This window comes from Lynx canadensis, chromosome C2 (genome assembly GCF_007474595.2).
Source record: "Lynx canadensis isolate LIC74 chromosome C2, mLynCan4.pri.v2, whole genome shotgun sequence".
Taxonomy (NCBI): Eukaryota; Metazoa; Chordata; class Mammalia; order Carnivora; family Felidae; genus Lynx; species Lynx canadensis.
Genome location: NC_044311.2, coordinates 154,319,552 through 154,343,225, shown reverse-complemented (window position 1 = coordinate 154,343,225; position 23,674 = coordinate 154,319,552). Strand labels below are relative to the sequence as shown.

The following is a 23,674-nucleotide window of genomic DNA, read 5'->3' as shown; positions in this document are numbered from 1 at the left end:
CCCACCCGGCGCCCAGGCACACCTCGCAGCTCCCGCACAAAGCGGACGTTCGCACCGGCCGTTCTGTCTTAAATCTCCTCTCCCCGGAGGCTGCCTCTGCCAGGTTTGAGATCAATGAACTGCGAGACAGGCGAGACGGTTAAGAGTCCAAGCTGAAAGCCTCATACGCTTAAGTGCCAGGCCTCGTACAAAACATTCCAGTCCTTCTGGTTTCAACTGCTCAGAAAGGCAGGTGGCTGGCTGGCCCCGGCCCCCGGATCGCTGGCCATAAAAGAAGCCGTAATTTTCTGAGGCACCTGAATGTCACAATTTCTCCCAAGTGGATGTGTCTTGATTTGCGAAAAATAAATAAGCTTAACTCTATTAAATGTGCTTCTCCTGGGCGCCAGGGGCGGCTCACGCATTAGCATCTGACTTTGGCTCGGGTCGTAATCTCACAGTTTGTGAGTTCGAGCCCGCATGGGTGAGCCCTTGCCCCACGAGCGGTGAGCTCGTGCCCTGGGTGAGACCAAATTGTTCCTTTCCTCTCTCTCTGCCCATCGGGGGATTCTTCCTCTCTCTCTCTCTCTCTCTCTCTCTGACCCTCGCTCACCTGCACCCTCTCTCTAAAAAAAACATATTTCTCTTAAATCTGCCATTAGTGCGGTAAGAACAGTCATTTGACCTGCAGCGTGCTATCTTAGCATTCGCTGATTGAAGAATAAAAGACTTAATAGGAGCTGGGGTTTTTTATTTGTTATTTTGAGGGAGAAAGAGAGAACACCAGCAGGGGAGGAGCAGAGAAAAGGAGAGAAAGAATCCCAAGCTGGCTCCGCACCATCAGCACAGAGCCCCATGCGGGGCTCGAACTCTCGAACCACAAGCTCATGACCTGAGCCAAGAATGAGAGTCGATGTTTAACCGATGGAGCCACCCAGGTGCCCCAGACCTGTTTTTTATGGTCCAGAAAATAAAGCCTGATGGGATATCACAGCAAAAGAACATTTCTATCAGGGAAGGCCCGCCCCCCGTCCTCCTTCCTTGCCCGGTGACCAAGGGCAGTGTGGGAAAAGCGGGGAGACCTCCGGACGGCCACGTGCGCTAGGACCCCATCGTGCACTGGGACCCCATCCTGCGCTGGGACGGAGGCAGGGCGCGTCAGTTGGCTCAGACTAGTGTCTTAACAGAAATTCACCTCCTCATAGCTCTGGAGGCTGGAAGTCCAAGGTCAAGGAGTCAGCGGGGCCAGTTTCCTCTGCGGCCTCTCTCCTGGGTGCGTGGATGGCCACCTTCCTGCTGCCTCTCCAGGTGGCTGGTCCTCTGTGCCCGTGCACCCTGCCACCGGCGCCCTCACCTCTCAGAAGGTCACGGGGCAAAGAGAACTAGGGCCTGACAGCCTCTTTTACGCAGGCACCTTTCAAAGGCCCTACCTCCAAATACAGTCACATTCGGAGGTACTGGGTTTAGGGGGGGCACGCAGGGGAGACACACAATGCAGCCCTAACAGAGGCCGGGCCCACGCAGCGCTGGGACACGGCCCGAAGATCACACGGTTTCAGTCCAAGTCCCCACGCGCAAGCATGCACAGACATCCAAACCCAGAGTAAGACGGGAAGGACAGATGGGATGACCCTTGTCTTCTCTGCTTCCCGGAGCTTCTGCAGCTCAGGACGCTTGCCAGAGACCAACTGAGGCACGCGGTGCCTGCATTTAAAGTTCCAAAGATTTGCCTTTTGTTTTTCCTTTTTTTTTTTTTTTTAAGTAGGCTCCACGACCAAAGTGGGGTTTGAACTCACAACCCTGAGATCGAGGGTTGCACGCTCTACCGACTGAGCCAGCCAGGCGCCCCTCGAGTTCCAAAGATTTGGACAGACTCGTGCAGTAAGCAAAGTCCTTCACGTGTCCCCCTCACCAGCTGCAGGAAGCTGAGCACACGTAACAGGAGAGGGGACTCTACTCAGGGTTCACAAGAGGACGCTGTCTGCAGGGGTGGGGGGGTAGGGAGGGGCTGTCCGCAGGGGTGTGGAGGGGGGAGGGGCCGCCCACAGGTATGGAGATGGGAGGGGCTGTCCGCAGGGGGGTGGAGGGGGGAGGGGCCGCCCACAGGGTATGGAGATGGGAGGGGCCGTCTGCAGGGATGTGGGGGGGGGGGGGTGCGCAGGGGGTGGGGTCTGTCTGCAGGAGTGGGGGGAGGGGCTGTCTGCAGGGGTATGGAGGGGGGAGGGCCGTCCACAGGTATGGAGATGGGAGGGGCCGTCTGCAGGGATGTGGGGGGGGGGTGTGCGCAGGGGGTGGGGGCTGTCTGCAGGAGTGGGGGGAGGGGCTGTCTGCAGGGGTATGGAGGGGGGAGGGGCCGTCCACAGGGTATGGAGATGGGAGGGGCTGTCTGCAGGGATGTGGGGGGGGGTGTGCGCAGGGGGGGGGGGCTGTCTGCAGGAGTGGGGGGAGGGGCTGTCTGCAGGGGTGTGGAGGGGGGAGGGGCCGCCCACAGGGTATGGAGATGGGAGGGGCTGTCTGCAGGGATGTGGGGGGGGGGTGTGCGCAGGGGGGTGGGGGCTGTCTGCAGGGGTGGTGGGGAGAGGCTGTCTGCTGGGGTGTGGACGGGGAGGAGGGGCTGTCGGCAGGGGTGTGGGAAGGGGTAGGATCACAGAGCCAGGTGTCCAGGGGCCCGCGGCCCAGGGAGGAGGGACAGGGTGGGCCGGGTCCTGGAAGAGGTCAGGGCTCAGCAGCTGCCGTGCTGGAGGGAAGCCCAGCCACCCTGAACCCGGAGGGGAGAGGGGGTGGGATTTCCACACCAGCTTCTCTCACCCCTCATCCCAAGCCAAGGGAAAAGGGAGCCTGAGCAGTGCAGTTCATAGAAGCTGGCCCCCAGACCGCGTCCCAGGAAAACCAGCTCCCCCTTGGGGCCCCCCGTGTGGTGCCATGTGCACTCGGTCACCCAGATCAGATGCCACCCGCACAGGCGTCCCTAGCACCTTGCTCCTAGCCGGCCTCTTCCCCCTCCTCCCCTTTCCAGCAGCATCCACCAGAAGGAGGCAGGGAGGCGGGCAGGAGTGAGAACCAGAGGGAGGACGGAGGGGAGCCAGCAGGCTGGGGGGGGGGGGGCCCCACACGCCTCCCCACCTACGCAGGTGAGAAAAGTCAAGCAAATCCAAGCCGCACCCTGACTTCTGCGGTTGCCCGTAAAAAAGCGGACAGCGCCACAACTCAGGGGGGCGTAAGTGACACCCGCCGATGGGAAAGGGGAGACACCACACGCAGGCTCTGCCCGGCCATCGCTGCTGGGAGTTGATATTTACGGTTTAGACAAAGCTTCCGACCGCCCGGTGCTATCCTGGGGCTGCTCCGGGAGAAGCGCTTATTAAACAAGGCAGCCCGCACATCTTCCAGAAGGCCGGGCGTCCGAACAGACTGGCGGATGAACCAATGAATGTCTCTTTCCTAGGCGTCTGTCTATGCTATTCCAAGACACCCACGAACTCAGCTCATCGATGAGCAGTTTCTCTTGAATCGAACCAGCCCCACCCCCCCTTACAGGGCACCCGAATTCTCACGGACTAGTGACTCTGAAAATTGGTGGAGAAACTAGTCCGCCAAGAAAAATATTCTTCGGGCACCTGGGTGGCTCAGTGGGTTGAGCCTCCGACTTCAGCTCAGCTCATGATCTCACAGCTCGTGAGTTCGAGCCCTGCGTCAGGCCCTGTGCTGACAGCTCGGATCCCGGCGCCTGCTTCGGATTCTGTGTCTCCCTCTCCCCCTGCCCGCCCCCCCCCCCCCGCTTGCACTCGGTCCCTCTCTGTCTCTCTCAAAAATAAACATTAAAAACAGTTTTTTAAAAAAGAAAAAGTTTTGAGTACTCAGCCCCATGCATGTATATATCTAGGACTTACATGCTAAGAGCGAGTTTAGCAGTGGTTCAGGGCACAAGATAGGGGCCCAGACCAGCTGTTTTGAAATCCTGGCTCTGCTCGCCCACCAGCTATGCCTCAGGTTCCTCAGCTGTGAAATGGGGATGATGAATCCTAAACTTTCACCTTCCCTAATGTCAATCAGTAGTTCTAGCAAACGAACCAGAAGGTGCTACTTTTCTCTAGGTGGTTGGTTTTTTTTTTTTTAAGTAATTAAAATTCTTTGGAAGATTTCTACACAGGTAATAAATGGTCTCCAAGGGTTCAAAAGTGTTTATGTACATAGCAAACATACCTTTCTGGTGGCAGAAGTTAAATAATGATGGAAACATTTAAAGATATCATCTTTGGGGGTGTGCCTGAGTGGCTCAGTCAGTGAAGCGTCTGACTCTTGCTTGTGGCTCAGGTCATGATCCCAGGGTCGTGGGACTGAGCCCCACGTCGGGCTCCACACACAGCACGGAGTCTGCTTGGGTTTCTCTCTTTCTCTCCCCTTCTCCCCCGTTCATGTTCCCACTCTCTCTAAACAATTAAATTCAATCTCTCCTTAGGAGTTTCTTATGAAAAAGCCGTTTCTAATGCGGTGTGAAAATACCACCTTAAAGGGACCTGTTTTAATTGCTTATTATTTTTTTTTCAGTATCTGCTAAGTAGCAAACCATTGCCAGTCACCCTGTAATCACAATAAAAGCCAGCCAGTCTGCAACGGTGGCTTTCTGGGAAGTGAAAGCACGTAACTTATCTTTAGAGGTCTTGATCTTTCCAACATACCAGACGGATAATGTGCTGGAGCCTGGAGAATGTTCTTCGGGCTGTCAGCAGAGAACAGGTGACGGAACAAAGGCAGCGCTCACGGAGCCGCACAGTCACCCAGCTCTGGGGGCCTCTGTCCCGCACCATCGAGGGGGGGTGGGGGGAGGGGAGACAGGCGCCTACACACGCCTACCTGCTTTCCTAGACGCATGTTACCCTCTTTTCTCCATCTGGCTTTCCTGACTTGAAGGTGTTTTGTCGTTGTTGTTTTTTAGCTTATTTATTTATGTTGAGAGAGAGAGAGAGAGAGTGAGCACAAGCAGGGGAGGAGCAGAGACAGAGGGAGAGGGAGAATCCCAAGCGGCCTCTGCACTGCCAGCACGGAGCCTGATGTGGGGCTCGAACTCACGAACCGGGGAGATCACGACCTGGGCCGAAATCAAGGGTCTTAACGGACTGAGCCACCCAGGAGCCCCTCCTCACTTGAAGTTTTGAACGACAGTCCTCACTCACAGCTGCATCGCGTCCCACAGTGTAGACCAACACTTCCCTCCGGGAGTCGCCTTTCCACAAACATCCGGGTTGTCTCCAATGGTTTGCGGCTGCAGGTGACATCACCATAGCCTTGGGGGATGCTTTTCATGCCCTCCCCCCATAACCTGTGTAAACCCGCAAAAGCAAATTTGTGAGTCAAAGGGCAAATGCGTACATAATTCTGAGACATTTCCCAGCCCCCCTCCAGAGCCTTTGTATGATGGCGTCATATTTTGGTAGAACGTTGTCGTCACACGACTGCCTTCAAACACGCTCTGAAACTTGTTCTTCCCCATCCTTGAATGAAGTCTTGGGCAAAGGCTGCATTCTTCCAAAAGCTTTGTGGGAATTCATTCATTTTCGGGCATGACCGGCCGAGCCCTGTCTAAGGACAAAACTCAAGCTCGTCCAGTATGGTAGACCCGCCTTAGGCTCAGAAATCCACCCTGGGGAAGGGGAGGCATGACTGGATGTACTTCTGTTTCCCCACCTGGTTCACAATAATGCCTGTGATTTCCCCAGGACTGGAGCCAAAGGAAAGGGGGGTTGAGGGAAGACCGTGTTCATCTGACTTCACGACTGGTACATCCTGGAGGTGGCCGATGTCTACACCTTCAACTCTCATCCTGCGGGGTATTCAGTGGGATCCTCAGAGAGCCGGGAGCTCCCCCGCCCCCATGCCCACCAGAGAGAGCTCCCACCTGCCGGTGTGAGCAAAACCGCCGCCAGCCAGCTGGCCACCTAGGCCCCCTCATCTCAGCTCTGCCACTTAGAGTGAGACCACTTACAACACATAATCCGCCATCCATATGGCTGCATTCCAATAAAACTTTACAGAAACAGGCAGATTTGGCCCATGGGCCTTAGTCTGCTGGCCCTCTCACTCCTCCTGGTGGTCCTAAGCGTCTTGCCAATAACAGCAATAAAGACATTAAGGAGAAGACTTTTTTAGACTTGTCCTCCTCTTCTCGGGAGAGGTTAAGAAGAATGACAAATTGCATTAAGTAATTTTTTAATTTTTATCTTAGAGAGCACACAAGCAAGCGAGAGGGGCAGAGGGAGGGAGGGAGGGAGGGAGGGAGGGAGGGAGAGAGAGAGAATATCTTAAGCAGGCTCCATGCTTGGCGTGGAGCCCAAAGCACGGCTTGATCCCACAACCCTGGGATCATGACCTGAGCTGAAACCAAGAGTCGGGACACAACCCGCTGAGCCACCCAGGGGCCCGTCAAGTATTTTTTTTTTTTTTTTTAATTAGTAAGCTATTTTTTTCCCAAAAACTTCTGATGGCACATCATTTGGAACGTTTTTGGCTGCAAGTAAAAACTAGATTTCAAGCGGCTCAAACAAGTGGGGATTATTCTCCACGTCCAGAAGTGTCTAGAGAGAATTGGTATTAGATCAACACCTCACAGAAAACCACACACAGAAAATCTCTGCTGCTCCCCCCAAACCTGTCTCTCAAGGTCAGACGCTGGCTACCTGTTGACAGGCTTTCACCTTCATCAATGGCAGGAAGGAGCAGGAATTATAATCCCAGCCACATCCATTGTTTTAATCAGGAGAAGCTTCCCAGAAATCCTCCAGGAGACCCCAATTTACGTCCCACTGTCCACCGCTATGGGCTGAGTCACACAGGCCACCGCAGGCCAGAGAGGAGAGGATTGGGAAGGTGTTCTGATTTGACCACCCAAGTGAAAGTATCGCTCACTGGTCAGGTAACAGGGTCACTGTCACCGCCATGTTTCAAAACCCAGGCACGCATGCAAATAACAAAAACTCACTCTATACACGGTCCACACACACAGCCTTCCTTTTGGTCTTTTAATGCTTCCCTTTAACTGATTTACTTTAAAAAAAATTTTTTTTAATCTTTATTTACTTTTGAGAGAGAGAGAGAGAGAGAGAGAGAGAGAGACGGAAACAGAGTGTGAGCAGGGGAGGGGCAGAGAGAGACAGGGAGACACAGAATCCGAAGCAGGCTCCAGGCCCTGAGCTGTCGGCACAGAGCCTGACACGGGGCTCAAACCCACGAACCAGGAGATCATGACCTGAGCCCGATTCGGACGCTCAACCGACTGAGCCCCCCAGGCGCCCCTACATGATTTACTTTTTTAAAGTAGGCTCCACGCCCACCGTGGGGCTTGAACTCCCAACCCTGAGACCGTGAGTCACATGCTCTACCGACTGAGCCAGGCGCTCCTAACACTTGCCTTTTAAATATGAACAGTCAGCCACTCATCCCCGGACATCTGAGGAAAGAAAGTCTGTGGCCTGTGACACAGACCAGACCAGGCCCCTAAGGGCAGGTTTCAGGGGCAGCAGAGAAAAGGCAGGAAGCGGGAAGAAAATTTCAAAAAAAAAAAAAAAAAAAAAAAAATATCGCAGTAATTTCCTCAGAGAAATAGCAGATATGCAGTTTTGGAGCAAGAATAAAGTACAAGCAGGAAATGGAACATTCAGAGGAACAAGAAAGCGCTCTCGAAAGTGAAAGTGAAGGTGGCAGCCGTGAATGTGCCATAGAAGCAAAGACCGAGGGATGGGGACAGGAGACGGAACCAGAAGTTCAACACCTGGGTAACTCTTCTTGGTCCCCCAGAAAAGAGAGCGGACGTTTTACTAGAACATCCCTCAGAACTGAACATCCTGAGCTTCTAGACCGAAAAGACCACGTGCCCAACATTAAAGAACCAACCAACCAAAAAAAACAGCCATTCGAAGGCACACTGCCATGAAATTTCAGACCACCAGGCCGCAGAACGCCGCTTTTCCGGTATCTCCCTTAGCTCACTATCTCACACATGGTTCGCTTACAACGAATCAGAGACCAGAGTGCCTGGGGGGGGGGCTCAGTCGGTTGAGGGTCCAACTTCGGCTCAGGTCATGATCTCACGGTCCGTGGGTTCGAGCTCCGCGTCGGGCTCTGTGCTGACAGCTCGGAGCTTGGAGCCCTGCCTCCGAGTCTGTGTCTCCCTCTCTCTCTGCCCCTCCCCTGCTCGTGCTCTGTCCCTCTCTCTCTCTCTGTCAAAAATAAACAAACATTCAAAGAAAGAAAAACAAAGAATCACAAACCACAGCTGCAACAGCGTCCGTGTGGAAGGCAAGGTGACACTGCGCGTTGTGGAGGGATGCTGTCTGTCCGGCTGGAGGGGCCAGAACTGCTGGGTCTGTATTCACTCCTGGGGCGGGGGGGGGGCAGAGGGGACCTGAGGTGGGGCCGGCCCCCCAGCAGCCACAGGAAATGTGTGCCGCTGACTGGGAGCCCCACGCACGGCACTGGCAGAGCTGGGGTGGAGCGTGAGGCTGAGATTTGAGGCTGGGCAGGCCCCCGCCTCCCCGGAGGCCTGAACACGAACACTAGGATGTTTCACTTGTCCGGCCGGCGGCATGGCTCACAAACCCAGGACAGCGAGGCTGGTGTTCACAGAAAACCCAGGACTGGGATGAACAGGTCCCCTAGTGAGTGAGCCAGCGAGGCACCAGCTCAGAGGTGGAGGGCAAGGTGGGGATGGTCTCCGCCCTCTATAAAGAGCCCAGCAGGAGGCCTGCGACCCCACCCACCCAAAGACCACCAGTCTCTCCCATCTGGGTGGGGCAGATGGGGTCACAGAAACTACCAGGTCCCGCGCAGGGGTAAGGAGCCAAAATGCACATATGTCTACAGACTTTAGGGCGACAGAACATATCTTAGGTATTTCTGAAATGAGCGTACATTCGAGGACTGGTGTCAGACAGGGTGCCTGGGTGGCTCAGTGGAGCCCGACTCTTGATTTCAGCTCGGGTGTTGAGCTCACAGTTTGTGGGTTCGAGCCCCGCGTCGGGCTCTGCACGGGCAGCGCGGAGCCTGCTTGGGATTCTCTCTCTGCCCCTCCCCTGCTTGCCCGCCTCCCCCACCCCTCAAAATAAATAAATAAACTTTAAAAAAAAAGAAAAAAAGAATTGGTGGTGGGGCACCTGGGTGGCTCAGTTGGGTAAGAGTCTGACTTCAGCTCAGGTCATGATCTCACAGTCCGTGAGTTCAAGCCCCGCGTCAGGCCCTGTACTGAAAAGCTCAGAGCCTGGAGCCTGCTTTGGAATCTGTGTCTCCCTCTCTCTCTGCCCCTTCTCTGCTCGAGCTCTGTCTCTGTCTTTCAAAAATGAATAAACGTTAAAAAAATGTTTTTAATTGGTGTTATATACACTATAAGCACACAGCTGGATGATAAATCCTTAGGCTTCCGTAAGCTTGTGGATTTCACGAGAGTGTCAGGGTGTCTGGGACCTGACCCTGTCCTGTACCCCTTGCTTCACTGCCTTCAGACATCGCAAGGCACCTGGCACGCAAAAGTGTTGGAAGTCTCGGGTTCAGAGCACTCGACCTTCAAAGGAGGTTTTGTGGTTGTTTTTAACCTCAAAACATCCCCCCCCTTTGCCCCCCCCCCCCCCCCCACCAAGCATTCTCCCTTGCTCAGTGCCCACACATCACATCCTCCTCTTCTGGAAAAAAGTTCAAAGTACGCGTCTCAATGAGAAGCACACTCTGGACTGACTCACAGAGGCTTCCGTGAGTTAGATTCTAGAGCGCTTTAGGAAGTTAGGATTTTAAAGCAGCATTTCCAAACTGCTTTGTGAAAGGCCGAAATGATGCCCTCAAGTACATTCAGTGACGGAACGTATTCCTTCTTTCCTTGCCCAGATATTAGCCTAACCGGTGCCAGCCACAGCTCCAGCGGGAGGGCTGCAGCGGCCGCAGCAAACCCCGTGCTGAGCCAACCGTTCCGTGTATCTGACCCTCAAAGCCCCAAGCGCGCGGCCCCTGTGACCGCCTGGTGGCCTGCCCTAACCAGCTGTAGGACCACAAATGCCAAAGGTTAGCCATTAGTTCGCCCACTCTGGAGCAGCCTCGGGCACACACCTGCAGGAGCGGGGGTGGGGGTGGGGGGAGGGGGAGCCCAGGGCCCTTGCCCTTCACCTGGGACCCCTAGTCCGTTGGGCATCCTCTCAGAGACCCTCAGGGGGCTCGTGTACCGCTGCCCACACCTGCAACCTCTCCCCGCACGCTCCCCTTCCCTTCTCCCCTCCCCCACCCTCTACACATGAATCCTGGGATCACCTGCCAAATACAGCACCCATCCACACGCTTGGCTCCTTCTGTCCCTGGGGAACCTGACCGAAGGCACTGTTAGAAAACAAGCATCGGTCGTCTGGCGTCCCACCTCCCTTGGGCACTGAGCGTCATTTTCCTTTCTTTTTTTAATTTTTTTTCTAAGTTTTATTTATTTATTTTGAGGGAGAGCATACAAGCAGGGGAGGGGCAGAGGGAGAGAGAGAGAGAGGGAGGAGAGGGGGGGATCCCAAGCAGGCTCCGTGCTGTCAGCGCAGAGCCGGACGCGGGGCTCCCCGCGAACCGTGAGATCATGACCTGCGCTGAAATCAAGAGTCGGACGCGTAACTGACCAAGCCACCGAGGCGCCCCCGTAATTTTCTTTTTTAATTCAGAAATTCCTGGCTAACCATGGTTAGCTCGCCCCACCCACTCTTCACTCCCTACGCGCACACACACGCACAGGCACGCATACACACACACACACTGCCTCTGTAAGGACTCTGCTCTAATAAAATCTAACCCCAAAGCGCAATTTTAAAATAGAGGAAAGACGGGGGTGCCTGGGTGGCTCAGTCGATTAAGTGCCGGACTTCGGCTCAGGTCACGATCTCACAGTTCGTGGGTTCGAGCCCCGCGTCAGGCTCTGACAGCTCGGAGCCCGGAGTCTGCTTCGGGTTCTGTGTCTCCCTCTCTCTCTGCCCCACCCCCACTCATGCTCTGCCGGGTCTCTCTCTCAAAAATAAACCAACGTTAAAAAAATTAAAAAAAGAAAATAGAGGAAAGATGAGCTACGCCCAAGGCCGACGCACCCGTCGGCAGCACCCAGGGCCCACGTGCATTCGCGGTGAGGGACACTGCCCAGTGCACAGCCCTTGCCTTCGCCTGCCTGGCCTCACCTGGTTCCCTCCACGTCTTCCCACGCTGCTGGCCGCAGCCAAACTGTACTCCCCCGAAGAACAGGGCCTGGCACACAGTAGTCACTCAATAAATGTGCCCAAGGAGGAGACCCGCAGTGCTGGAACCAGACAGGGCTTTGAAGATCAGGGGAGGTCTGCTGGCTCGTGCCCACAGCAGATGCTTCTCGTGGGCATTCTCCCCTCACTGCTCCCAGGCCGGCGCGGGTGGCAGGCCGAGTTACCAGGATTTCTCACCCTTGGCATCGGTGACGGTTCAGACCAGACCATCATCTGCCATGGGGAGCCGTGCCGTGCCTTCCTTGCAGGACGTTCAACAGCGTCCCTGGCTTCCACCGGATGCCAGCGGCACCACCCAAGTTGTAACAACCAAAAAACATCTCAAGACAGTGCCCAACGTCCCGGGGAAGGCACAACATCCTGGGAGAGAAAACCTCTGGGTTAGACCTATTTGCTGCCGGGTGTAAAAGCTCTCTTCCCACCCCCACTGGAGAGGGGCTGGCAAGCACAGAAACCAGCACCACCATATTCCCTTTCCACTTTAGCAAAAATAACCACCGTCCCACTAAAGGGAGGGACAGCAAAACAAAATCAGTGGCTGGAACCATTTCTAATAACTTCTGACTTGCCCCGCGTCTTACAGAGCAAGCTTTCTAGGACACGTGTATCAGTGAGAAGTCTGGCCTCCCCAGACTGCCCGATCCACAAGCCCAACAGTTAGGGCTGATCGGCAACGAGGTAGCCACAGGATGGGAGAGGAAGCCTTGAAACAGACATCAGCCCAACCAGGAAACCGGATGTCTGCTGCACCCAGGAACTGAAAAAGGAGCGCTTGTATTTACACACTTTTTAATTTCCATTTTGTTTTTCTACTAACTCATTTTTATCGCTTTACAAATTATTGCCCCGTGACAGACTGAAAAGTTAAAAAGGACACCGTCAGCACACGTGCCGTGAGAGCACGGTCCCTGGAGAAAACGTTCTCCTCGTTTCCAACCTGCCAAACACAAAGAAGCTTCGGGAAGGCAGTCTGCTTGAGGTTGCTGAACCCGCAGAGGAGACACTGACCAAATAACATTTAGGAAGATGAAAAAAGCTACTCATGCCAGGTTCCACGCAGACAACCACCACGCAGAGGAGAATCTGGCCTGTGTCCTGCTCGCAAACAGCGTCCCCGGGCTGGGGCCGAGTGCCTGCTTAAGGGGGACCAGGGCAAAATGCAGAGGACTCACCCAGTACACGGGGGCTGGGTCCTGGGAAACTACTTCGACCCAGCCCTACCAGGCACTCTTAGTCCCTCCCAGCCAGCTGTGACCTGTGACCCATGCCCTCCCCTCCCCCCAGGGTGCGGAGCCAGACTCTGCATTTTAACAGATGCCCGGGTGACTGCACACAGCTGAATGTTAGAGCTTTCGCGAGCGCTCAGAACTAAAACAGATTGTAAACGCTGCGTGTTAGAGCCTCTGAAGGGATCTCAAGTCACCGGGTCGAATTTACAGATGAAGAAACTGAGGCTCTGAGAGGTTCTCCCACACCAGCACTTGGCAAGCAGCACCTCTACGGTCAGCACCCAAACACCTGCTTCCCAATGACTGCACAGCTCTGCCGGCTCCCCAGGGGCCTGTCTGGCTGGAAAAAGCTTATGGTTTCCGGGCGCGGCCTGATGTAGCGGAAAGGGCTCTGGATGCCCACGGAGGCTTCTGGAATCCACACCTACCTTCCCCGAGGAGCTTGTCTTCTTACCAGGGTCCTGGCTGTCCTAACCTCTCTGCTCCCGGGAAAACTTTTTGATTCGGTACCTTCCCCCGTTTTCCTCCACGGCACCACTTTCTGAGGGCCTGGCTTGTGGGCTGACTTTTTGTTTGTTTCTGGGGTGGGTTGCAGGGCTGGCAAACTGAAGCAGTCCCCCCACATACCGCCAATAAGGCCACTTATTCAGTGCGCGTGCGCTTTGGAGGCGCTCCTGGCACTGGGGAGCACGAGCCTGGCCTTAGTGAGGCCAGGTATAAATCGTGGTGCTGGAAGGAGAGAAGTTTCCCACCGCCCTTTATGGCTCCCTGGAATGATGAAGCTGGCCCAGGGCAGCACTGCTTTACTCTTCAGACAGTGCTCTCTATCTTCCTAAAACGGCAGTGCTGAGGTTGTGTATTACCAGGTACAGGTATATGACGTGCCATATAATAAAGATCCCAAAACGTCCAACCTGTGACCGGTGCTGGCTGGTGTGCACGAACTCATAAACAAACCTCCTAGCTGAGTGTCTTGAATGTGGTTACACCAGCAAGCCAGGAGCATTTTGTCCTCCTCGGGGATCCCAGGGGCGAAAAAAGCTACCGAATAGCAATGGGTAAATAAATAAATAAATGAATGAATAATCAAATCTTCCGTTTGGGCCGGAAGAGGACAAAGGGCCCCCAAGGGGTGGCCAACCCAGCCACGCATCACACACCAGTTCTCCACGGCTCAGGAAGGGAGCTCGGAACACGGGCACACACCCTTGCACTCTACCCGCAACTACGCACACACGACGTCACAGAAGCTAAGCGGGGCCATCCACCTGCCTCACAGCCATCCTGCTTCCGGGTAGTATCCACGGTCACTAGCATACGATGAGCCCCGCTGTCAACATCGAACCCAGGCTGGGCAGGCAGAACAGAGTGAGCGGAGGAATCCACGGCATATGGCAATGGAGCCAAGTGTTTGAGTAGAGGCCTCACTGCTGGTCATACAAGGAGGCTCTTGGGTTGGAGACAGAAGTGCCCATCGTTGTGAGAAGGGAGAGGATTCACTGTTAGAAATACCAAGGGACACCTGGGTGGCTCAGTCGGTTAAGCATCTTCTGACTCTTGATTTCTGCTCGGGTCATGATCTCACGGTTTGTGAGTTGAAGCCCCGCGTTGGGTTTAGCACTGACAGTGTAGAACCTGCTTGGGATTCTCTCTCTCACTCTCTGCCCCTTGCCCAGTCTCTCTCTTATCTCTCTCTCTAAATAAATAAACTTAAAAAAATTTTTTAAAGACATACCAAATAAACGCCGTGCTGTCTAGTTAAATAGTAGGTTTATAACCTATTGGAAATATGTACAACCCCCCCCCCCCCACAATGGAGTCCCAAACCCTTAGACATTTCACTTCCTGGTTCTTCTTCCCTTCTCTGTCTCACGGGCTTATTTTCGGGGGCTTTGCAATGAGCATGCACCAAAGAACAAAGGGAGGAGGGACTGAAAGTCTCTGTGTCACCTCAGGGAATGTACGTTTGTTCCAACCAGACCACTTTTGGCTTTCCGTGGGCATAGGCGAGTTCCCGGTAAGGCTGTAACCCCCCTAGTGCTCAGCCAATGAGGAACCAGGGGAGGGACTCACTTCTATAGTGCTCAGCCAATGAGGAACCAGGGGAGGGACTTGCACGCGAGGAGATAAATTGTCTGCTGTAACTGCCCTGGGTGTGCCTGTCCGTCAGACACCTGCTCTCGCAAGAATGTTGATTAAAGCCTCGCTTCACTGTGCTTGAGTCTCCGCATCCCTCCTTTGATTGGGTCGGTGGGCTTATTTCTAACATCATCGCAATGGACGCACCAGCTACTCCTGCTGCACTCTGCCTGGGGCTGGGGCAAAAGTCAGCGCCCACCAACCCCCACCCTCAGCCTAGGTGGACCCCGAAACCCAGGGCCAAAGGCTTGACCTGCTCATACCGTGTCTGTGATATAAAATAAACCCAAGGGCTGCCAGGCGCCACAGGGAAGGGAAAAAGCCACCGCCTTGAAACTCCTGTCCTCGGGTTCCACACAGCATGGACTACCACCGTGGAGAAATCACTCATCTCGCGAGCTAACCTTAAACCTCCCCTTTTCAAGTTTTAGTTAGGAGACGCCAGCAATCATTCCAGGAAGAAGCAGGAAGCCCAAAGGAGGTTAAGCCCACCTATCTGCAACAAAGGAAGTCAGAAGTTGAGAAAGGGCTAGATATGACAGGTAGGAGTACTACAAGTGAAAGGTGTGTATTCTGTATCAAATATGTTCAATAAAGACGGGTGACAGATGCCTTATAGTCTTTAAAACATGAAATACAAGCTTTTAAGCCTTTTACATCTTTGTTGTTCCCAACATGAGTATTTCTTAGTCATAGGTATTTAAAATACCAGTGATCCGAGCTTACACAAATGGACTTTGCTCAAGTTAGGCAATGATTCTGGCAACTCGAGAATTTGTGCAACGTGACAAGAAATGTTTAAAAAATATGTTGAGTCCCGGGGCACCTGGGTGGCTCAGTCAGTTGGGCCTCAGACTTCGGCTCAGGTCATGATCTCATAGTTCCAGAGTTCGAGCCCCGCGTCGGGCTCTGTGCTGACAGCTCGGAGCCTGGAGCCTGGAGCCTGCTTCGGATTCTGTGTCTCCCTCTCTCTCTCTGCCCCTGCCCCGCTTACACTCTGTCTCTCTCTCAAAAATAAATGAACACTTAAAAATAAATAAATACATTAAAAAAAAATTCTTGGCAACTGAAACATGGGATAGAATGAAAGAAAATACACAGAATGACAAACTCAGAATGAACTTCTGGATTAAAACTCGCGTCCCACTGGGGCACCTGGGTGGCTCAGTCGGTTTCCCCCACAAAAATTATGTAGAAATCCTAACCCCTGGCGCCTGTCTTTACAGATGTGGAGAAACTAAGATGAGGTCAGACCGGATCAGGGTGAACCCTAATGCAATGACCGGTGTCATTCTAAGAAGCAGCAAATTTGGACACAGAGACATACACGGCGGGGGATTTCCTGTGAAGACGGAGGCAGAGGCTGGCTGCTGGGGGAGGCAGGAGAGGGAAGGGGATCCTGGCGACACCTTGATTCCGGATGGCCGCCCTCCAGAGCAGTGAGCGAACGTATTTCTGCTGTTTAAAGTCACCTAGTTTGCGGCCATTTGTCACAGCAGCTGCAGAAAACTAAGAACTCAAAAGATCGCCAACCGATAAGAGCAGGGCAGCACAGGGCGGCCGATCGCCTGTCCTCGGTCACGAGTGTGTGATGCCACGGCGTCCTGGAGGCTCCCCACAAAACCTAGGTCATCCACGGGTAAATTAAAATGGGTATTTTTTTGAAAGTCCAGATGCAAAAGAGGGGTAGTGGCCCGGGGAGCTGGGCAGACCCCACGGATCGATACCCCAGCTGGGCCTCTCACCAGTGGGACCACGGACAGATTGCTGGGCCTCTCGGGATCTCGCTCTCTCCATCTGAAAACTACTAAGTCAAGTCACTTACCCGCCCTTCGCAGGGCTGTTTGCAGGATTAGAGGAGGTGACCTGTGCAAAATGCTTAGCGTGGGGCCCAACATCCAGTGAGCCTGAAATAAAGGTTAGCTATTAATATTAACGGTCGCTAGCGACTTCTCAGACGGTCCCTCTAAGGTGCTTTGTGCAGATGTCTCGGCCTGGCCTTTCTATCTTCCGCAGGAGGACCTGGATCTTAATTCTTTCTCTAGAGCTCAGGAGCTGGCACCTTCCACTCACAGAAGCTGGTGGGAACCTAGCCTTGACTTTCTTGTTCTTTTAACCCCAGACACGTCATTGTCCGTAATATTTACCATCTCACTGTGTTCCAGCAAATGTATTCTCGGGGGACGCCGGGGCGGCTCAGTGGGTTAAGCGTCCGACTCTTCATTTCGGCTCAGGTCATGATCTCCCGGTTTGTGGGTTTGAGCCCCGCGTCAGGCTCTACGCTGACAGCTCAGAGCCTGCTTGGATTTCTGTCTCTCTCTCTCTCTTTGCCCTATTCTCTGCACGCACGAACACATGCTCTCTCTCTCTGTCTCTCTAAAAAATAGATAAACATTAAAAAAAACAACAACACTTATTCTCGGTGCCCATCCCTTTTTCCAGCCTTGCCTGCAGTGAGGCTTAATGTAATTCAGGGACACTGGATTGCTTGTTCTAAAAAAGACAAACTCCTAAATTGCATATCCTTGGCACATATTTTCAATCCAAAGTCTTCCAAACAATTGTGTACTAAGAAGTGATAAGCCAACATGCGGTGATTAAAATGGGAGTCCCCAAAATAATTTTGTAGCTCTTTACATTCGAATGGTTAAGTATGAAGATCGTATTTCTGTCTGTTTCATCCCTATTGGTGGAGAGAGGACAGAACAATCCTTCAACAGAAACCCCGAGGCCTTTTGAGGCCATTACCAGGTACAGAGCTGCAGACCCCCTAGCATTTCCAGTGGGTTTATCGTGTCAGCATGGAAGCCTTTTTTTGGTTTGTTTAAATAATGGAAATTGCTATAATTATCATCATTTTAGCACGCCATTATTATTACTAATACGACCAAACCGTATGGTTCAAGCAGAGGCGGGTTCTCTACTGTTCGAACGAGGTCACATGATGGTATCCAACACCTGGCCCGCATCCCCATGCCCACGTGGTCCTGCTCTCCCACAGGCTTCGGGGCAGATGCCCGTGATGTCTTGGAGAGTATCAGGCAGAACGACAGACCCCCCCAGTTCTTGATTAAGGCATGCGGGGACCGAGCACGTGTGCGCGTGTCCAACAGTTGGCTCTCCCTTGGGAGAGCAGGGACCTGCGTGGCTCTGGCTCCTGTTGACCTGTGGCTCTCCCCCGGGCACACCTGGGTCCAACTCTTCATCATGTCGCCCTGAAGGAAGGGAAAGGACGAAGGGGCCGCGGGGGTTGGAGTCCCTCTTTGGTCACGTTATTAAGTCCCTGACACCTTGGGGTTTAAGGTCCAGGGAGCTCTGGCTGGACAGGGAGGGTACTTGGAGGCCAAATTTTTCTTTTTAAAGGGAAACGGAGGGGTGCCTGGGTGCCTCTGTCTGTTGAGCGTCTGGCTCTTGCTTTTTCGGCTCAGGTCAGGATCTCACGGTTTGTGAGTTTTGAGCCCCGAATTGGGCCCTGTGCTGTCAGCCCAGATTCTCTCTCTCTCTCTCCCTCCCTCTTTGCCCCTCCCCTGCTCTCTCTCAAAAATAAACAAACTTTAAAAAGGGAAAAGTAAAATAAAGGAGGCGGGAAGGAAAGGGAGCAGGAAGGCAGGGGCCCAGTGGTCCGGAACTCGGCTTCTGGACTCCAGCCACCTGGGCCCGATTTCTGGCTCTCTTTCTTGTCCCGTCCCCTGGGCCAGCCATTCAACCTCCTCAGGTTTGTTGTCCCATCCCCTAAATGGGTATCAGAACTGGGAGGTGGTTGTGAGAACCCCCAAGGAGAGCACCCGTGAGACACGCAGCAGGCTGCTTGCCACGAGGGGAGCCCTCCGAACGATGTGCGACTGTTACTTCTCCAAAAATTCTTGGTTATTTAATGCTTGAATTTACAATTTCATTTTTCTCTCCACCTAAGCAAGTTTTATTTTAGGCTTAGGAGAATCAGCAGAGAATAAATGCATAACTCTTGGCCATTAATAGAGCAGGAAACCTCACTCCGAGTTCAGAAGTCACCCCAGGGCCTGCTGCAAACACCCTGCCGGTGGCCAGAGACATTTCGGGAGGAGACAGGGAAGAAATGAATCCCAGTGCACTTGTCACTAACACCTATAGTAGGCATTTGGAAAGATCGTACACACGGATGTTGCTATAAAACAGCTTATTACTAAATCAGGCCAAGAAGGAGGAACAGAATATTTCATTCCCCGTCAAATGTAAAAATTAAATCTGGATTGTTAAAAACAGCCTTCCCTGGAAACATGCTAATCTTTAACTGAGACATAACCTTGAATGAACTACTCCCTTGGCCAAGGTAAGGATACAAACACGAGGCATTCAATACATTCCTGTTATTTAAACTTCATCATTTTAAAGTAAAGGTCACCGGGGCGCCTGGCTGGCTCAGCCTGTAGAGCACGCGACTCTTGATCTCGGGGTCGTGAGCGCAAGCCTCACGTTGGACCCAGAGCTCACTTAAAAAAATAATAAAATAAAGGAAAGGTCACTGCATTAATTGATAAAGAAAAGCTATCATTTATGAAAGTTTTTGTTGTGAGAGCCCCAGAGAAAGCTTTTTTTTTTTTTTTTTAAGCTTTTCTTGAGACTTTTTTTTTCCCCCATCCCCCTTCTCTCTGGCCGGAGGCAGACTTCAAACCCCCTTTTATCACAGCACCCAAACGGCCCTCATCTTTACTTCAGTACAAAGAATTCCTTTCCACTCAAAAAATTAACAGGAGCTCTTGCCCTCAAGGCACACATTCCCAAGAGGAGAGTCATTTCCGGTCCCAAAACCTCATCCTTAGGCCACAAAAGAGGTTGATCGTCAATATCTTGTGAAATCTTGGGAAGGCAGAAAAGTACAAAGTTCCCACTACCAGCTGGAGTATTCACGTGGTGGCTTTGACCAGCACCAGCCTCCGCGGTCAAGTTAAGCTTCCTCAGCTGACTCCTTCCCCCTCCTCCCTCCCCACCATCCACCCCGGGAGCCACCACTTAGATGAAAGGCAAAAAGCAGAGTCAAAGTTTTGAGCTGAACACATTTCTGAAGGGTTTTTTTTTTTTTTTAAACTAATTAAGCAAGTATAGAAGTTATTCTGCAGTTTCTTTTTTTAAAAGAATTAGCATGGCGCATCTTTCCTCTTCAGAAAAGTCTTGAATAATTTAATTAGAATTACACCCAAGTCATGAGTATGTTCTATTTATGGGGGAATCATAGCTGAATTAAAACCCAAATGACAACGTTAAAAATAAAAATAAAGTATCTTGAGACTGTACTCAATTGATAAGAAAAACCTGACTTCACATCACACTTGGATTAGGTAATGTGTTAGGAGGAGGAGAGCCAACTCGACTCCTGAAATTTTCCTGTTCTTCAGATTACCGAGCCTGGGGCCACTCACTGGGTTCTCGTTACAAAAAAAAAAAAAAAGTGCTAATAAATGAAAATCAGATTAAGAGAAAAAGAATGCCGCTTGGTTTTATTTTTATTTTGTCCTCGGGAGGCCACTCGGTCCCCGGCAGCCTGGCTCAGCCCCTGTTTGCTCCGCAGGCGCCCGACTGCGTTTTCATACATTCGGCAGCCACGTGTGCGGACGCCGGGCTCGGTGCAGAGAGGCTGGGCGGCCGGACCGGCGAGAGCACGCCGACGAGCCAACTCCGGGAGAGGGACGCGGCCACGCGGCCCCCTCCGCCGGGCGCACGCACACATCCTTCTCCCCGGGCGCTGCGCCGCCGGGGCCGGCCACGGGCTCCCGTGGCCATGAGACAGCATGGGGGTGGGGGGATCGTGGGGAGCAGAAGAGGAACCCGAAGTGAGCCCCTTGGCGGCCTCGGCATCGCGCCCGAGGCCCACGGCGCCGGCTCCCCGCTCGCCAGGAGGGCTGCCCCTTAGAGGCGCTCGCCGCCCGGCGGCTCGGAGCGGAGGACGCACAAGTTCTGAAACACTCGCGCACGCCCTCGGCAGCGCCCCGGGGCAGGACGCCCGGCCGCCCCGCGTCCCCGGGGCGCGCGCCCCGCTCCCGGCCCGGCGGGGGCCCCTCGGCGTCCCGCCCCGCCCCCCAGCTCTGCCCTGCCGGCGTGTGGTCGGGGGCGACGCTAAACCGCGCGCGGGCACCGCCGGGCGCCCCCCGCCCCACCCCCCCCACGGGCCCCCCGGGAAACCCGCGGCTGCAGCCTGGGGGACCGCAGGGGCGGTGGGGAGCGGGCGAGCGCCCACCAACCTACCTTCTGCGGGGGGGTCCCGATCAGCATCTCCAGGTAGTAGCCGCGGCCGGAGTCCCCCTGCAGGTTGTCCACCATGGCCAAGAAGTTGGCCGCGCCGCCGGCGGGCTCCAGGGCGAGCGCCAGGCCGTCGGCTCGGGGCGCGGCGCGGGGCGCGGCGGGGGTCCCGGGCCCGGGGGTGGGCGCGGCCACGCGGAGGGGCAGCGTGAGGGGTGCGGGGGCCGGCGCCGGGGCTGCGCGCAGGAGCCAGTGGGCCAGCAGCGGCAGCAGCAGCGCCCGGGCCTGCGCGCCCATGCCCGCGGCGGGGCCCGGGGGGCGCGCGCGGCCCGGCCCGTCCCGTCCGGCGGTGGCGGCGGCGGCTCGGAGGTTCGGCGCGGGGCTGCGGGCAGGGCCGGGCGCGCACGGGGCGGGCGGGCGGCGGCAGCGGCCGGCGGCGGCGGCGGCGGCGGCGGCGGCGGCGGAGGCTGGGAGGAGCACCGCGGGAGGAGGACTGCAGGAGCGGGAGGAGGCGCCGGAGCCGGAGCCGCCCCAGCCCGCGCCGCCAACTTGAGCAAGTTGGTCGCCGCTGCCCCCTCTGGCGGGCGGCGGCTGCCCCGCAGGGGCCGGGCCCCTCCCCCGCGGCCAAGGTCACGGCGGAGCGCGGGGTCCGCGGGAGCGCCCCGGGCGCGCCCCGCCCGCCCTCGCTCGTCTCGAGCCGCGCCTCTTCCCCGGGAAACTCGAGTCCCGAATTTCCTCGGAACGCACCCCGCTGCTACGGCCAACGGATGTGACGAGGCTCATCTGATACCAGGGGGAAAGTTTCGGGAACCCTTAAAGGGGCAGCAAGGGCCTGAACTGGCCCCGGGACCCCGCGCGCGAGGGGGCCCCGCAGGGGTGGGGGGGTGAGTGGAGGGTCAGAGAGGAGAGTGGGGAATCGTCAAAGAGCCGCGAGCGTCACCAGGAGTCAGCGCCTCCCCTCGCCAAGTTCCTCCCCGCCGCACTTCAGCCCGGCGGAGTCTGGCTGCCTCTCTGGGCATTTTCCGTGCGCTGAACACCCACCCCCATCCCCACCCCCATGCCTGCTCACTCCCGCTTCCTTGTCCCCACTTCGGCCCCCCGGCAGATTTGGAAGAAATCTGAGTGGAGGCGGGGGTGGGGGAGGCAGGGAGGACGCGAGAGCTTTGGAGACTTCTCCGTAGAAATCTTGGGGGTGGAGGGGATGGGGCTTGGATGCCTCTGCTGGCTGCCCGAGCCTCGGCTCCCCCTGGCGCCCACCGTCACCGCCCGGGAGGTGGTGTCCGCTTCTGGCTTTGAGCTTGGGCTTCTCCGCCCCACGCTTGTCCGTAATGCAGATGGGAAGCTGGCGGGAGCTGCTCCCTCACCTCCCCCAGGACTCCCTCAGTCCACCAAGCGAGTTGCAGTCACGATGCAAAAATCAGGGCCGCCAAGGCTGCACGTTGCCTTTCAACCCTCCGCTTCCCCCACCGCCAGCTCCCGGCGGATTATCTAATTAATACTTGTTTAGCGCAGACACCAAGACCAAAGAAGGGGCTCAGCAGTGCCAGCAACGAGGGTTATTTTATTTTAGGTACTAAACGCGGGGGGGGGGCGGGGGGAACAGTTACACAAACTAAGGTCCATTGATTTCCACTGAAACAAGGAGCAGGCGAATCTTTTCTACCTCCTCCAGCTGAAATATGCTGGCTGTTTTAAAAAACAAACAAGCCCGTCTTCAAACAGTGGGAAGGTTGGAGCAAAGCTTCGCTCCTCGCTGTAATTTCCAGCTACTTCTATCCAAGATTTGATTTTTATTCCTGTCTTCTCGATTTTAGAATCAGGTCTCGCTCTGCAAGAGACCCATATGTCAGAGATCTTCGGTTGTGCGTATAAAAATCACATTTTCCCCAGACTGTATCCCAACTTTAACAAATCCCCAGCCTCAAAAAAGAAAGGCCTGGTAGGGCCTGTGATATAACCCAAATTGATATCCCCATAAATCTGCATAGTAATTCCAGAGCTATTATATTCATATATTCACATTTCGAATTCAAGGTTGTAGACGAAGTATAATTTTTAAAGAATGATTATTTATACTCCTTGGTGTCCAGTCTTGAGGGGGTCCAAAAAGAAGTGCAGACAGTTGTCGGAAGAACACAACCTTGGGGAAAAAAAAAAAAAAAAAAAGCACATGCAATTTATTAAGGACGTTGGCATAGGGGCTACCTGACTGGAAGTTCAACATCAGAGACATTTGCTCTCATTATTAAAAACCACCAGGGAAGATTTTGAAAATCAAGTCTAATGAAGGTGTGTCCTTTGTGGGACTCCGGCCCCCGCCTAGTGTGAGCATTCATGAGCTTTTCGCTTTGAAAAGCCAGTTTAAGTTTACGGGAAACAGACGCATTAAGATCTGGTCACAGGGGACCTCATGTAGTTTTCATGGACGCTGGAGCTGTCTTCTCAGAAACGAATAGGGCTGAAGTGACTGCATCTGATGACTGTCCCCACGGCCGTCTCTGTTACAAATGGTCTTGCAGTTCTCGGCCCGACCCCTCCTCACAACGAGGGTGCAGCCTGGGTCCGGGAAACAATAGTTTTACCTCCCAGGTGTTCTCCCTGGAACCTTATGTGGCAGGCCTGTCATTCCGGAGCCAATTAGGGGTTCTTTATGCACTCCCCGAAGCCCTTCTCTGAGAAAGAAGCTGTGTCCCAAAGCACTGGGGAGCGGCAGGGAGAAGGTGGACCCCTCACACCCCCCTGCAGCACCCCAGCATTCCCCAAGAATCCCTGTAAGAGCCACCATTTCAGCCACACTTTCTGGGTCCACATGGGGAAACCGAGGCCTACGAGTGAGACTGGCCCACCCCGCCTTGCAAAGAG

At 54.5% G+C, this 23,674-nt stretch overlaps 1 protein-coding gene across 2 annotated transcripts in view; it reads right to left on the bottom strand.

The window, feature by feature from the left end:
- Positions 1 to 21,109, bottom strand: part of BACE2 (beta-secretase 2) — a 91,828-nt gene extending 70,719 nt beyond the window's left edge. For both annotated transcript variants that reach the window (XM_030329296.1, XM_030329298.1), the window contains exon 1: positions 20,819 to 21,109. In XM_030329296.1, the coding sequence (XP_030185156.1) occupies positions 20,819 to 21,109 (291 nt within the window). The remainder of the gene's footprint in view (positions 1 to 20,818) is intronic.
- Between the last annotated feature and the right edge of the window lie 2,565 nt (positions 21,110 to 23,674).